General features: G+C 61.3%; 3 protein-coding genes across 3 annotated transcripts; all 3 read left to right on the forward strand.

Annotated features, from left to right (window-relative positions):
• The first annotated feature begins 990 nt into the window (after nucleotides 1-990).
• On the forward strand, nucleotides 991-4421 carry RAB33A (RAB33A, member RAS oncogene family). Its single transcript, XM_066333844.1, has 2 exons — nucleotides 991-1344; nucleotides 3920-4421. The coding sequence occupies exons 1-2, from the start codon at nucleotides 1120-1122 to the stop codon at nucleotides 4376-4378; spliced, it is 684 nt and encodes a 227-aa protein (XP_066189941.1). The 5' UTR covers nucleotides 991-1119; the 3' UTR covers nucleotides 4379-4421.
• A 330-nt stretch (nucleotides 4422-4751) lies between these two features.
• Nucleotides 4752-6941, forward strand: RBMX2 (RNA binding motif protein X-linked 2). Its single transcript, XM_066333846.1, has 6 exons — nucleotides 4752-4776; nucleotides 4866-4981; nucleotides 5057-5108; nucleotides 5181-5310; nucleotides 5408-5588; nucleotides 6109-6941. Exons 1-6 carry the CDS (start codon nucleotides 4772-4774, stop codon nucleotides 6501-6503), a joined length of 879 nt encoding a protein of 292 aa, XP_066189943.1. The 5' UTR covers nucleotides 4752-4771; the 3' UTR covers nucleotides 6504-6941.
• Nucleotides 6942-7309: 368 nt separating this feature from the next.
• Nucleotides 7310-14004, forward strand: SLC25A14 (solute carrier family 25 member 14). The gene is made up of 9 exons (XM_066333847.1): nucleotides 7310-7439; nucleotides 7519-7666; nucleotides 8278-8372; nucleotides 10001-10086; nucleotides 10865-10960; nucleotides 11322-11446; nucleotides 12023-12158; nucleotides 12913-12993; nucleotides 13577-14004. The coding sequence occupies exons 1-9, from the start codon at nucleotides 7376-7378 to the stop codon at nucleotides 13616-13618; spliced, it is 873 nt and encodes a 290-aa protein (XP_066189944.1). The 5' UTR covers nucleotides 7310-7375; the 3' UTR covers nucleotides 13619-14004.
• Nucleotides 14005-15027: the final 1023 nt, after the last annotated feature.

Raw genomic sequence — 15027 nt, forward strand, 5'->3', positions numbered from 1 at the left:
CCACCGCCTGATGCTGTCCCAGTCCAGCTGACCTGAGTCCCCTCATACCCGCCTGCCATGGCTCTCCTCCTCAGATTGTCACCTGGTGCCCTCACTTCTGCAATCCCCGTGTGTGTCCTTCCTGCTGCAGCCCCCGTGCCGTGGCTGCTGGCTCCCCACTGCCCCGTTTCTTGGGGACAGGAGGGATGCATCCCCTTCCCAGTCCCTGATGCTGCACACGGGGCTGTGGCTGCCCCGCTGGACATGGAGAGGGCCGTTCTGGCACTGGCGATCACCCGGCACCTCTTGGCACTGGTGACGTGGTGTCCCCCGGGGTGTTGTCCTGCCTCGCTGTGTCCCTCGGTCTCGGCCAGGCCCAGTTCCCGCAGCCCGGGCGGTCCCCGCCGCTCCCGGGGATGCCCGGGCCGAAGGCACTGGTCTCCGGTCAGTGGCTCGGCGCAGGGCTGGCCCGGGGCTCTGAGCCGGTGCCGGGGCTCTGAGCTGGCCCGGGGCTCTGAGCCGGTGCCGGTGCCGGTGCCGGGGGCGGTGCCAGAGCGGGGGGCGCAGGGCGGAGCCGTGCGGGGGCCGCTGCCGCTCCGCGGGGCGGGGACGGGCCGTAGCCGGTGTGCGGGGCGGGGCCGCGCCGGTGCCTCTACGCGGGGCTGCGCCGGTGCCGGTGCGTGGGGCGGAGCCGTGCCGTAGCCGGTGCCGCTCGGCGGGGCGGGGACGGGCCGTGCCGTGCCGTGCCGTAGCCGGTGCCGGTGCCGGTGCGTGGGGCGGAGCCGTGCCGTAGCCGGTGCCGGTGCGTGCGGCGGAGCCGTGCCGTAGCCGGTGCCGGTGCGTGGGGCGGAGCCCTGGTGTGCCGGTGCCGGTGCCGGTGCGTGGGGCGGAGCCGTGCCGTAGCCGGTGCCGGTGCCGGTGCGTGGGGCGGAGCCGTGGTGTGCCGGTGCCGGTGCCGGTGCGTGGGGCGGAGCCGTGCCGTAGCCGGTGCCGCTCGGCGGGGCGGGGACGGGCCGGGCGGTAGCCGGGGCGTGGGGCGGAGAGCAGCGGTGCCGGGGCCGCCCTCCGGAGCCGTGCCGGTGCCGGTCCGCGGGGCGACGCGCCCCTATGAGCCGGTGAGGCGGCGGCTGTGCGCCAGGGATGGCGGCGGGCGGCGGCGGGGAGCGACCGCCGGGCCCCGACCCCGCGCTGGAGCCCTACGTGCAGACCCGCATCTTCAAAATCATCGTGATCGGAGACTCCAACGTGGGCAAGACGTGCCTGACCTTCCGCTTCTGCGGGGGCACCTTCCCCGGCAAGACCGAGGCCACCATCGGCGTGGACTTCCGCGAGAAGACGGTGGAGATCGAGGGGGAGCGCATCAAGGTGGGCCCCGCACCGGCTCTGGGCTGGCTGGCACCGGCCCCGGAGGGCTCCCCTCGGCCCCCAGCGGGTCCCACATCGGCCCTGGTGGGCCTCGCTCCGCCCTCTGGGGGTTCCACACCGGTTCCAGCGGGCTCCGTTCTGTCCCCGGTGGGCTCCGCTGTGTCCCCGGTGGGCTCCGCTGTGTCCCCGGTGGGCTCCGTTCTGTCCCCGGTGGGCTCCGTTCTGTCCCCGGTGGCCCCGTTCTGTCCCCGGTGGGCCCGCTGTGTCCCCGGTGGGCCCGCTGTGTCCCCGGCCCGGCCGGCAGCAGCCCCGGCAGCGATGGCAGCCGGTCCCCATCCCTGCCTCTTGCCAAGTCCCTCCCGGGGGCTTTTCCTTTCGGCCCGTTTGGAGGGAGGGAACAGGGGCAGGGAAGAATTCTGGTCCCTGTGTTGCAGAGATGCCCCCGGACCAGTCCCTCCCGCCTTGTCACTATTTCTGGGGTTGGCTTGAGCCTGCAGGGATCAGAAGTGGCTTGGGGTGAGTCACCCTTGCGATGGGCAAAGCTGGATCCTCGCAGCATTGGGGTGGCTCCAGCTCTGGACACTGGCCCACCGGAGTGGAGCAGAGCTGTGGAGGGACGGGGGACAGAACTCTGCCCCAGCCAGGGGCTCTGGGGAGGCAGAGAGTGCTGGGCTGGCAGCAGCCACACGGCAAGGCTGACAGCTCACACGGGCCAGCAGCAGCGGGCTCAGTGGCTGTGGCAGCGGTGCTGGAACCTGCTCCCAGCTGCACCTGGAGCTGTGATTGCAGCAGGATGAATTTGCTTATGAAGGCTGCTGTGGCACCTCTAAAGAACGATCAGCCCAGATCTGGTGTGTCAGAACAAATCTGCCATTGGTAGGGAACCACCCGGGAGCAGGGTCTGTGCTGGAGCTTGGCCTGCCCAGCTGTGGGATCAGCACCCACAGCCCCTGAGGCTGGTGCTGGAAGAACAAACATTGCTGCTGTACTGACAGATGGCTGATCAAAAGTTGAATGCACAATGAAACCAGAGTTTGTGTTGGTGGGTGAGAGCTTCAGTTGTGCTTCTAGGCTGTCCATGAATGTTTTTCCCTCTCTCCTTTAGAGATGCTCATTCTCCCTGCTCTCCCCAGCTCTGTCCAGCCCCACGGGGCTGTGCTGGTGTGAGCTGTGGTGCAGGCTGGCGTGGAGCCTGTTTGCTGCCACTCTCCGGAAAATGTAGCCAGGTTTTCTACCTTTGATATTATTTGAGCTCCAGTGGGCAGGAGTGGGAGGCAGTGCAGCAAAGTGGCCTTTTCCTGGGATATGTATCCAAGAGAGGAGGTGAGAGGTGGGAGAGGGATCATCCCTCTATTGCTCTGCCTGGGAGGGATTGGCCCTGAAAGGGCTGAGCAGCAGCTCTGCTTTGCCAGTGGTTTTCTATTGGAAAGACTCTGAGGCAGGTACTGTCTCCATGGGTACAGGGCATTTGGGATTAACTTGGAAATTGCCACTTCCCAGCTACAAAACATTACCAGGAGAACCCAGACTGACCCCTGGGGCACTCTGCTGGTTACCAGTGTTCAGCCAGACTTGGTGTCATTGACCAGCACCATCTAGGCCTAGACATTCAGCCAGTTCCCAGTCCACCTCACTGCTCATCCAGCCCTCCTGGCATCGCTGTCACTTGGGTCAGAAAGTTGTCATTGTTAGTGTCCTGGAATGTTTTGGGTTGCCTGTGCCCTGCTGTGCTGTCCTTGCAGGAGGTGTTGAGGTGGCTGATGTTCTCTGTGAGAACCAGGGGCTGCAAACACAAGGCTGCTGCTCACTGTCCAGGGGTTGTTCCTGGCCAGGTGGTCTACAGCAGAGACCTCCTACAGTGTCACCTGTGATGTTCTGTTCTTTAATCCTCCACCACGAGCTCTCTTGGCTCCTCACCCATCCCCACAGCTTCTGGCCCTCCCACTTGTGCTCCTACACAAAGGGTGGCTCCCCCTTCTCATTTTCTCTTTTCATCTGTGAAATCGTCAGCGTTCTCGTTCGTGGCGTAGGATTCAGTGCACAAATAGACATGGATCTGTTGGAATGAGTCCAGAGGAAGTGCAAAGATGCTCTGAGGGCTGCAGCCCCTCTGCTCTGAAGTCAGGCTGGGAGAGCAGGGGATGTTCAGCCTGGAGAAGTCTTGGGTGAGACCTTAGACCCCTCCAGTGCCTAAAAGGGCTCCAAGAGAGCTGGAGAGGGACAGGACAATGGCCTTAAACTGAAGGAGGGCAGGTTTAGATTGGATATTGGGAAGAAATTCTTGGCTGTGAGGATGGGGAGGCCCTGGCACAGGCTGCCCAGAGAAGGTGTGGCTGTTCCTGGATCCATGGAAGTGTCCAAGGCCAGGCTGGAGAAGGCTTGGAGCAATCTGGGATAGTGGAAGGGAGGCGGGGGTTGGACTGGATGATCTTTAAGTTCCCTTCCAGTCCAAACCAGGCTGAGACTCTCTGAAAGCCAGGCAGCAGGAAACCCTCCTGCAGCCCCCTCCCCACGGCCCTGCCAGGGCCACCCTCCACACTCTGTATCCTCTTTTCTTGTCTGCTTCCCTTCCCAGGTGCAAGTGTGGGACACCGCCGGCCAGGAGAGGTTTCGGAAGAGCATGGTGGAGCACTACTACCGCAACGTGCACGCCGTGGTCTTCGTGTACGATGTGACCAAGATGAGCTCCTTCACCAACCTCAAGACGTGGATCGAGGAGTGCAATGGGCACGCAGTGCCCCCGCTCGTCCCCAGGGTGCTCGTGGGGAACAAGTGTGACTTGAAAGACCTGATCCAGGTGCCATCCAGCCTGGCGCTCAAGTTCGCTGACGCTCACAACATGCTTTTGTTTGAGACCTCGGCCAAGGACCCACAGGAGAGCCAGAACGTGGACGCGATTTTCATGTGCCTGGTGTGCCGGCTGAAGGCGCAGCGCTCGCTGCCCTGCCGGGACACGGAGGGCTGGCCGCCGCAGCCCCAGTGGCACGGCCGGCGGCTGGACGAGGCCAGCGGGAAAAGCTCCTGCCCGTGCTGAGCGGGACCCGCCCGGACCCCAATAAAGGCTCTGAGCCCCCTGCGCTCCGACTCTTGCTTTGCGCCTCAGCCCGCTCGGCTGCCATCGGCTGTGTTCGGTTCGGTGCGCAGCGCTCGGTTGCAGCCGCCCGCTTCGGCTCTAATCGGCCCGGCTCGGCCACCGTCGAGCCGGCTCGGTGTGTGGCGCTCGGCCACCATCGGTCCCATTCGTTTACGATCGGCCCTGTTCGGCCGTGCTCGGGCTATCTCGGTAATCACTGGCCTGACTCGGGCACAATCGGCCCCGCTCGGCCGCGCTCGGCTGTAATCGCTCCACTCGGTGGCTCCCAGCCGCATCCGCCCGGCTCGGGCCGAGGCGCTGTCCCGCGCAGGCGCAGTGCGCGCCGCCGCCGCCATGAAGTAGGTGTGGGGATGCGGTGAGGGGAAAGGCCGGGCCCGGCTCTGTGCCGCCGGTGCCGGTGCCGGTGCTAACGGTGCCTCGCCCGCAGTCCCCTGACGAAGGTGAAGCTGATCAATGAGCTGAACGCGCGGGAGGCGGAGCTGGGCGTGCAGGAGGCGGTGTCGTGGCACGCGGAGTACAAGGACAGCGCGTGGATCTTTGTGGGTACGGGCCGGGCTGGGGGCGGTGGCCGGTGCCGGTGCCGGTGCCGGTTCTGTTGACCCGTTCCTCTCCCCGCAGGCGGGCTGCACTACGAGCTGACCGAGGGCGATGTCATCTGCGTGTTCTCGCAGTAAGTGGCGCGGCCCCGGCCCCGCCGCCGCGGGCGCTGCCGCGGGCGCTGCCAGTGTGTCGTGTGCCGCAGGTATGGCGAGGTCGTCAACATCAATCTCGTGCGGGACAAAAAGACGGGGAAATCCAAAGGCTTCTGCTTCCTCTGCTACGAGGACCAGAGAAGCACCATCCTGGCTGTGGATAACTTCAATGGGATCAAGGTCAGTGGGGCTCGGGTGCTGCCGTGGCTCTCTGAGCCACTCTCTCAGTGTCTCAGCCCTGAGAGCCGGGAGCGGCCCCTGACGGCCCGACCCGCAGATCAAGGGCCGGACCATCCGCGTGGACCATGTGGCCAACTACCGGCCACCCAAGGAGTCCGAGGACTGGGATGATGTGACCAGAGCCCTCCATGCCAAGGGCTGCGGGGTCAAAACGCCGCCTCACACCTCGTCCGACTCCCCGTCTGAGGATGAGGATGTGCCCGTGAAAAAGCAGAAAGGTGAGGACTGTTCCCCGCAGGCTGGATCCCTGGTGGGAGTGCCCATGGTAGGGTCTGGGGGCTGGAGTCTGCGTGGAGGAAGAAAAATGGGCACAGAATGAGAGTGGGAACAAGGTCTTGCTACAGAGTGCTGAGGGGATGCTCAAAAACGAGGGAGAAGAAGGAGAGCCAAGAGAGAAGAGGCCTCAGGTCTGGAAAAGTAGTTTCCAGAGTGGATCACAATATTACTGAGCAATGGGAATGAGAGGGAGGTTCTCAGCATTCCAAGTGGTGTGGAAATGCCCAGCCTTGCTGGGAAAAACACGGTGTGAGTGTTAAAGAGAGAAGTGGGATGGCTGCAGCTGGAGGAGAAAAAGTTGTGGTTGGAAGTGGATCTCCCTTAGGGGGAAGCAGGCTGGGAAATTGGGTGGAGAGGGAGAATTTGTAGTGGAAGAGGAGCTGGGATGGTGCCAGAGGAGCTGTGGGGACCAGAGTGCTCCTGGAGTTTTGGTCCATCCCAAAATGTGAACTCTAGTCGCAGAGAAGCGCAGCAGAGCAGAACGGTCAAGGTCAAGCCCCCAAGCTGGGAAGCGGGTGAGCACGGAGGAGCCCCATCCCAGGATCAAGAAGGAGAAGGAGGACCCCGGGTACGAGCGCTATGCTGGCAGGAGCTCCGACAGGAACGCCGGCAGCAGGACGCAGCGGGAGGAGGAGCAGCGGCAGCACCAGCGGCACTCAGACAGGAGAGGGGACAAGAGCTGCCATGAGCAGAGGGGCCAGAGCAGCTCCTGGGAGGAGCGGGAGAAGAGGGAGGAGGCTGGCAGGAGGGGTGACGGGCACAGCAGTCGGCAAGACGTGTCCCCCAGGGGAGGCAGATCCCATTCCCATTCCAGGCGCAGGGAGCGGGGCTCTGGCAGAGACTCCGGCCGCAGCTGAGCCCTGGGGGAGTGTTTGGGATGAGGGAGGCCCTGAGCCTGCCCAAACCTTCTCCGAGCTCCTGGGATGCCACGCCTGGACCTTTCATCTGGGAGCTTCCACGTGCCTCATCCCACCCTGGGCCAGGGCTCTCCACGCTGCTTGTGCTGCTGGCTGGGACAGGGGTTTGTCCTTCAGCTGGGAAGGGTATCAAGCAGTGAAGGCTGGGAGCAGCAGGATGCTCCCCTTCCCTAAACCCCTGGGGCACTGTCCCCCTCTTGCAACAGGGGCAGAGGTTGCTGGGTGCCTTGTCTGGTCTCGTCTGCCAGGTCTGGGCCCTGTGCCCACCCAGCATTTTCTGGATTCCACAATGTATCCACAGGGCTGCACTGCTGAGTTGGGGCGATTTATCATGGATTTGTTTAAAGGTTTCTTAATAAAAGTTCCTTTTAGGGAAAAGCTGCTCACGGGAGCATGTTCCTGTCCGTGGGCCGGGGAGGAGGTGTCATCTGTTTTTCTTACGCTGATTTGGGGCTTATTTGGCTGGAAAAGCAGGGGCGCTGGAGCGGGGGATTCACGGCGTGGAGAAGGGAGGAGCTTTAGCTGGGTTTTATTCCTAGAGGCAATAGTGCCTCCGGTCCGCGTCCGTGCCGGTTCCCGGCGCAAGGGGGGGATTTTCCCCTCGGAGCACCGGGACTGCTGCTGGAGACCCCGGGGGCTGCGCGGAGGAGTCGGGCTGCGGCGGCTCCCGCGGCTCCCGCGGCCCGGGCGCTGGCGGTGCCCCCGGGGCCGGCAGGGGGCGCGCTGGTGCGGAGCCCTGCTCGGGGCCCGGTTCCGGTTCCGGTCCCGGCCCGGTGGCGGCGGCGCGCGAGGCGGTGTCCGCCCGCCATGCCATGTCCGCGCTCAACTGGAAACCCTTCGTGTACGGCGGGCTCGCCTCCATCGTGGCCGAGTTCGGTGAGGCGCAGGGGCCGGGCGGGAGCGGGGCCGGGGCCGGGGCAGTTCCCGGCGGGCGCTGAGGCCGCTGTCCCCGCAGGCACGTTCCCCGTGGACCTCACCAAGACGCGGCTGCAGGTGCAGGGGCAGAGCACCGACGCGCGGTTCCGCGAGGTGCGGTACCGGGGCATGTTCCACGCGCTCTTCCGCATCTGCCGCGAGGAAGGCGGACGGGCCCTGTACTCGGGGTGAGCACCGGCACCGGGCCCGCCGGGGCCTGAGACACCGGGTCCCGGTTCCCCCGCGACCCATCCATCCATCCATCCTTACCGGGACACCCACCCACCCGCCACGGGTGCTCCCCCCGGCCCGGCGCCTCCTTTGCCCCGCCCGCCCCTTCCCCTCCGGCCCTGCGGCTCCCATCGCCGTGCTGGGCTTCCTCTTCGGCCGCAGCATCGCCCCGTTTGTCAGGTCGCCCTCTCCCAGCCGGCATCCTCCTCCGCCCACCCCAGGCCCCCGGGAGCTCTCCACACCCCGGCATCTCCCCCGCCTTCCCCGGCTCTCCCGCACCCATCCCGGCTTCTTCCCCTCCGCCCATCCCGGCCCCGCTTCTCTCCCCAGTGCGGGTCCCTTCTGTCACAGCATCCCCCCGCTCCCGTCCCGGCCCTGCCACCCTGCAGGGACCCCTCCCTGCCTTGGGCCGGGTGTCCCGGTGTTCCCGAGGCCGGGAGCAAGGCCAGGGCCCCGTGGGTGCCGTGCCCTGGCGCTGGGGCTCAGCCCGGGCGCAGCTGCACCTCTCGGAGCCGCAGCGGGGTCGTGCCTGGCCCCGGCAGAACGCTCAGGGTCCGTTCCCCTTCAGGATCGCCCCGGCACTGCTGAGACAGGCGTCCTATGGCACCATCAAGATCGGGATCTACCAGAGCCTGAAGCGGCTCTTTGTGGATCGCATGGAAGGTCGGTGCCGGGGAGGGGCGGCACGGGCACCTCCCAGCTCCCACACCTCGTGCTCTGGCCTCTGTGTTCTGCTCCTTCCTTCCTCTGTCCTCCCCACCCCAAGATTCCGGCAGGAATGGAGCTCCAGTACTTGTTTTCCAGTGAGAGCAAGGATTGGAGTCAATGCTGATTGGAGCCTCACTGTGCTCTGCACTGCCTGTGGTCCCTATCCAGACACCTCCCTCCAGCCAGGTTCCTTCCATTCCGGAATCGTAGGAGAATCACAGAATCATTTAGGCTGGAAAAGATGACCAAGTCCAACCTGTGTCTGATCCTCACCTTGTCCCCAGCCCAGAGCACTGAGTGTCACACGCAGTCCTTGGACACCTCCAGGGATGGGGACTCCAGACCTCCCTGGGCAGCCCCTTCCAAGGCCTGACCACCCTTTCCATGAATAAATTCCTCCTGATGTCCAACCTGAGCCTCCCCAGGCACAGCCAGGCACATTCTGGACAGGGATTGTGCAGTCCAGTTCTGTAGCTTTGGCCCTGATTGTAAAGGTGACGTTCCACCAGTGCCCTTGGTGAGTGCCCTGTGCAGCTCCTGCCCGGGGAGTGGAGCAGCAGGAATCTGGCTGGGTGTTCCCTGAGGGAGATCTGCAGGTGAGATTTCCATCCCTGCTGTGCTGTGAGGATATGTTGTAACACTGTCCCAGCCTGGGAAAGCGGGATGGGCAGGCAAAATTAGCACACTAATGATACAAAGCTGGGCCTGGGGAGGTTTAGGCTGATATCAGGAGAAGATTTTTTTCCCCAGAGGGTGCTGGGGCACTGAACATTGTGCCCAGGGAGTGGGCACTGCCCCAGGGGTGTTTGGACAGTGCTCTCAGGCACAGGGTGGGATTGTTGGGGTGTCTGTGCAGGGCCAGGAGTTGGACTGGATGATTTTTGTGGAACTCTTCCATCTCAGGAGATTCTGTGACTCTGGAGGTCCTTTCAGGGCTGCTGTCCTGCTCCAGTAATGCCTCTCCCTGCCTGCTTCTGTCTGTGTACACAGGCCCCACACCTGCCCTGCTGTTGCAGCCTTTTCAGCTCCATGCCTGAATGTTTGTCTTCCTGCAGGCCTGGGGCAGCCAGTGGCCTGGTGTCCTCTGGGGAGTGTCGTGGTCAGTACCAGCAAAGGCCTGTGCCTTTTCCCCATGTAACCATCATCCTAATACTGGGCCTGGAATCTCGGGTTGTTCCCTGACACTAATCACACCTAACTCCCTGCCTGCTCTCCATCTTCAGCTGGCTCCAGGTGGCTGTGTGTAGGCAAATCCAGGGGGGCTGGGGAAACACTGGGCTGTCCCTCTCTCTCTGCCTCTGTCCTGGTTCATCCCTGCAATGAGAAATCTCAGATACTTGGTTACAATTGTCATTCTGATCAGTAAGACCCTCTGACAGTGCATTGCTGAGTGTTTCAGCTGCCACCTCCTGTCCCTGGCAGGTGTGGGGACAGACCTGTCACAGGCTGTGGCACCTGCCCAGGCCCTGCTCTTGCAGCTTCACCGTGTGATTTGAGAGCTGAGCTGCTCTGCTCTTCCCAGCCCTTGTTCCCTCCCACTGTGCCCCTCCTGTCCCCGTCTGACCTTCTCTCCTTGGTTGCAGATGAAACGTTGCTCATCAATGTGATCTGTGGGGTTGTCTCAGGGGTCATCTCCTCTGCGCTGGCCAATCCCACAGATGTGCTGAAGGTAAGGGCTGCTCCTGGCTGGCTGTGGGACCTGTGGGGGGAGCAACTCGGTGCTCCCTAAGCCACCAGTTCGTGGTTTTTTTTAATGAATGGGGACCAAAGTCCAGGGTAATTAACAGATTTTTAAAAACACAGCTCTTGAGGATCACAGAATCCCGGAACAGTTTAGGTTGGGGTGGACATGAAAACCCATCTCCTTCAACCTCCTGCCATGGGCCCCTGTCCACTAGACCAGGTTGCTCCAAACCCTTGGAACTTGGCCTGGAACACTTGCAGGGATGGAGCAGCCATGGCTTCTCTGGGCAGCAAGGATCATCACACTTGTCCTGGTGAGGGGTGGGAGATGTGCTATCCAGCCTGGGCCAGGTGAGCAGGGGGCAGGCAGCTGCTCCTGTCCCCTTGGTCACAGTGCTGGCACTGCCCTAAGGGCCTGCCTGGTTCCCTGGGCTCAGGGTAGCCCTGCTCTGGGCAGAAAGAGCCTGGAGAACTTCCTCACTCTTCTCCCTGTGTAGATCCCTCTTCTGGGACTGCTTTCACGGGGGAGGCCTCATGTCCCTGTTCCCCCCTCCCCGCTGCTGTCCCTGCCCCTGCCTGCTGCCATCCTTGTTCCTGTGGATTGCAGGGAGAGGGATGTGGAGAGCAATGTGTGCTCTGAGCTGCTCTGGTCCTTCTCCCAGGGGTTCCATGGAGCTGCTGTTCCTGGTGTCCCTGCCCTGTGGGCAGTGCTGGTCTCAGGACAGGTGTTGATGTCCTCCTGCTGACTCTTCCCTTTCTTCCAGATCCGAATGCAGGCTCAGGGCAGCTTGTTCCAGGGTGGGATGATTGGCAGCTTCATTGACATCTACCAGCAGGAAGGTACCCGAGGCCTCTGGAGGGTGAGCACCAGCTCTTAGAATCCCCTACCAGAGCTGAACTAACAAAAATCTTGGGGAAGCAAGTGCTCTGCTGCTGTTCTGTAGCCAGGAGCCTCCTGGCTCCTTAAACTGCTGCTCCTGTGGGGCAGGATCTTTCCTGGTGCTGAAATTGGTGCAGAAGGTGAGGGGCTGCCAGTTCCTGCATGCCTGTGCTGGGAGCAGGGAAGCTCTGTGCAGTTAATCCAGGTGCCAGGCTGGAGGCATCCTCCTTGGCTTTGAGGCAAAGCTGGGAAGCAGTGGGTGTGCCTGCAGGGAGGGTACAGGGAAGGTTGTCCCCTGTGGGGAGCTGGGGGATGTGGGTGACAGTGTCTGTGCCCCACAGGGTGTTGTCCCCACGGCCCAGAGAGCAGCCATCGTGGTGGGGGTAGAGCTGCCAGTCTATGACATCACAAAGAAACATCTGATCCTGTCGGGCCTCATGGGGGACACCATCTTTGCCCACTTTGTGTGAGTACCTGCTGCAGGCTGGGAGTGCAGGGAGCAGGGTTAGTGCTTCCAGAGAATCTGGAGGGGGTTAGTGCCTCCAAAGGCTCTGCTCTGTCGGCTGGAACAGCTCAGAGTCAGCTGCAGGTATGGAATCACTGAGGTTGGATAAGACCTCCAAGCCCACTAGAGCACCAGACCCTCCGTGGAGGGGGACACTGGCAGCTCTGTGATCCTTTCTGGTGTCTCTGCTCTTTCTCCCTCCTTCCCAAAGAAATGTTTGCTCTGGTAGGAAGGATGTAAACTCCCAGGGGGTGCCTTCATGTCTGTGTCACCTGGGCAGCACCTGGGACCCTTGCAGGGCTGGTGCCCTGTGGAGTCAGCTGTGGGCTCAGGTCGGGTCTGGGTTAGCTGAGCTGAGCATTTCCCTCCCCTGGGCTCCCCTGTGGCAGCCCAGGTGCTGCTGCTGCCCTTTCCCAGCCAGGGGCAGGTGGTGCAGCTCCTGTTCACTGCTCAGCGCCTTTGACAGCACCCAGGGGGAGGTCCCTTGTGCCTGTGTGAGCAGCGTGGCCGTGCCCGGGGCTGATTTGGGCTGTGCAGTTCCAGCTTCACGTGCGGGCTGGCGGGGGCCATCGCCTCCAACCCCGTGGACGTGGTGCGCACGCGGATGATGAACCAGCGCGCCATCGTGGGCAGCACCGAGCTCTACAGGGGCACCCTGGACGGCCTGCTCAAGGTGAGTGCGGGGCCCCTGCACGGCGGGGACAAGGCACTCTGCTCACCTGAGAGAGTCTGGGACACGTGGGGTTATTGCAGGGTCACAGGTAAAAGGGTCCTGCCTTCAGCCACCAGCCTGGGCTGGAGGGACGTCCCAAAGAGAGAGGGAGAGAGAACAGCAGAGTGAGAGCTGAGAGAGAAGGGAGAGAGAGAGCAAAGTGGCAGGGGGAGGAGAGTGAGAGAGAGTGAGAATAGGGGGAAGAGCCAGAGGTAAGAGTAGGAGTAAGAGGTAAGAGCTAAGAGTAGGGGGAAGAGGAGAAGTTAAGAGAGAGAGGTCCTTGTTACAATACATTTTATCTTTTGTGATGAATATTCTTATTTACAGTGACCAACCAATACAAGACACAAAACTCTATAGAATCTACATACAGCCTATAAGAGCTATTACATTACCATACTGTGTTATATTTTAAACTCTAAAAACTACTCTTTAGACTTCTCTGTTTTGCTACATTGACCTTTAGATCTCTTGGCCTTTGTGTCCTCAGTGAGAGGAGAGGGCCCAGAGTCACTTCCCTGTCAGCCTGAGCATCCTCCCAGCCTCCTGGGACAAAATTTAGGCCATGATGGAGTTAGCTGGGTTCAGAGACTGTTGGTGATGCTTCACACACTTGCAGGGCCTCTCTGCTCCTTGCAGGGCTGGTGTGGCACAGGGGGAGGTGAGCAGGGCGTGGGCATGGTGTGTCTCTTCATCCATTTGTCTCTCCTTCCAGACGTGGAAGAGTGAGGGCTTCTTTGCACTCTACAAAGGCTTCTGGCCCAACTGGCTTCGTCTGGGTCCCTGGAACATCATTGTATCCTTCCCTGTGCTGCTGGGAGGTGGTGGAGCAGGACAAGGGGAGAACTCAGCTGGGAAGGGCAGGGCAGGGCTGAAATCCCAGTGGGGTGCACTGGGGACCCTAATGGGCACTGCTGATGGTTCCTGTAGAACCTCTGAGGGCTTGGCTGAGACCCTGCCTGGTGTGGGCTGCAGGAGATTCCTGGATGAGCTCCTGTTTGGGAGGGAATCGTGGGGAACATTCTGCTGCTGAGGCAGGTGCTGACTCTGTGCAGGACCAGTGCTGCTGTGTGCCAAGCCAGACCATTCTGCCTGCTGAAACCGGGTGGGGAATTCAGAATTCACTGCAGAGAGCTCCCATTTCAGTTTTGGAGCCAATTCCTTCTCCCAGTCGTCTGGGCAAGGCTGAGTTTGCTCTGGGTCTCTCACCCCGCTCATGGCAGCACCTGTGCCCCAGCTCTGTTCTGCCTGGGCAGGGAGCTCCATGGGCTGGGTTTAAGGAGCACCCTGGGTGGGTGTCCAGCTGGATGCTGTGCCCATCCTGCCAGACAGCTGCCCCACATCCAGGGAATGTCCAAATTCCTTGACGCTCCTGTCAGTTTTTTATCACATACGAGCAGTTGAAGCGTCTCCCCTTCTGAGAGCTGCCTTCACCTCCCCAGAGTCATCCCTGGGGCTGGCAGCAGAGCTGTGCTGCCGCCTCCCTCTTCATTCCACTGTCCCCATGTCGTGGTGTTTGCTCCCTGTGGGCTGGGCTCTTCCCACATGCATGATCCCTGGAGCACGAGGTGCCTGGGACAGCCGGGAGCTGCATGTTTCCCACCCGGAGGTGTCCGTGTGCCTGGGCCTGCAGGAATATCTTCTGTGAAGATCTGTGCATTCCAGTGGCCTTTGGGGCACTGTGTCTTGTGGCTGGCAGGTGTGGGTGTCCTGCTGCGCCCTTGTGGGGCGAGGCTGGGGCCCAGGAAGGTGCCATTATCATGTTTCTTGCAGATCTTGTAACTTCATTAAATTATTTATTGACTGAGTGGCTTGAGTTTGGGTCTGTGCTCATTCACTGCAGGGGTGTCTGCCCTTGGAGAGGACAGAGGTTGGTTTTCAGCATACCGTAGACCCTTTTATTCTCCGTATATTTATATAAAAACAATCTGTAGGATTCTTTACAGGAGAGACGTTTCTAAGCCCAGGTTTGTTAATGTCAGAAAATGACCCTGTTGCCCTCTCAGCTCAATTCTGCCAAACCTCAGTCTCAAATTCCTGCTTATTATTACTTACACTGTATTTGCTTAGATCATTTGTAAAGCCAGGTACTGTGCTTTGAAGGTGAGCTCAGCACTTGAAAATCGTGGCTCTGGTGCTGAGCAGGTATTTTGGTCATCTTCTTCTGGTTTTTGGGATTTTTTAATGTTTATGGTATGGAGGCAAATGGTTCTTAAGTTCCTGCTGCCTTTTCTCTTTCTGGAGTGGCCTTGGTTTGGGTTTGAGGGTCCCTTGTGACACAGCAGAATGTCCTGGCAGAGCCTGCTGTGAGCTGAAATTCTGTGGAAGTCACAAGGAATGTTCAGCCAAATCCTGCTGGGAAAATGGGAGGGAATTTGCGTCACAAAGTCAGAGCTGCCTGTGGAAGCTGCAGGAGAAGGGAGGGTGACTCCACAGAGCTCCTGGGCTGAAATCCTGCCTCAGCTGAGCTCCCAGTGCAGGGCCCAGCTCAGCAGAGTGTGCCAGGCAGTGTGTGGGGACACACCTGAGTGGTCTGTACCTGCTCCCCTGCACGCCCAGCGAGGTCCAGGGGGTGGAACTCCAACGTGGAAGGCTCCATGGGAACCAGTCTGCCCTCCCCAGGTGTTTAAGGTTGAAATCCGTGTGCTCCTAAAGCTAAAAATGGCAGTAAAGCAGGACAAGGAAGCGCTGGCTCCAGCCTGTACCTGCTTCTCCCTGCCCTGCCACTTCTCCCTTGTCCTTGGTCTCCTTTTGAGGGTTTGGACTCTCTCCATCCTCAGCGAAAAGGCTCCCCACGTGTCTCCCTGGGCAAACAGAAGTAGAGGGTGTG

The sequence above is a fragment of the Sylvia atricapilla genome, chromosome 21, assembly GCF_009819655.1.
Source record: "Sylvia atricapilla isolate bSylAtr1 chromosome 21, bSylAtr1.pri, whole genome shotgun sequence".
Taxonomy (NCBI): Eukaryota; Metazoa; Chordata; class Aves; order Passeriformes; family Sylviidae; genus Sylvia; species Sylvia atricapilla.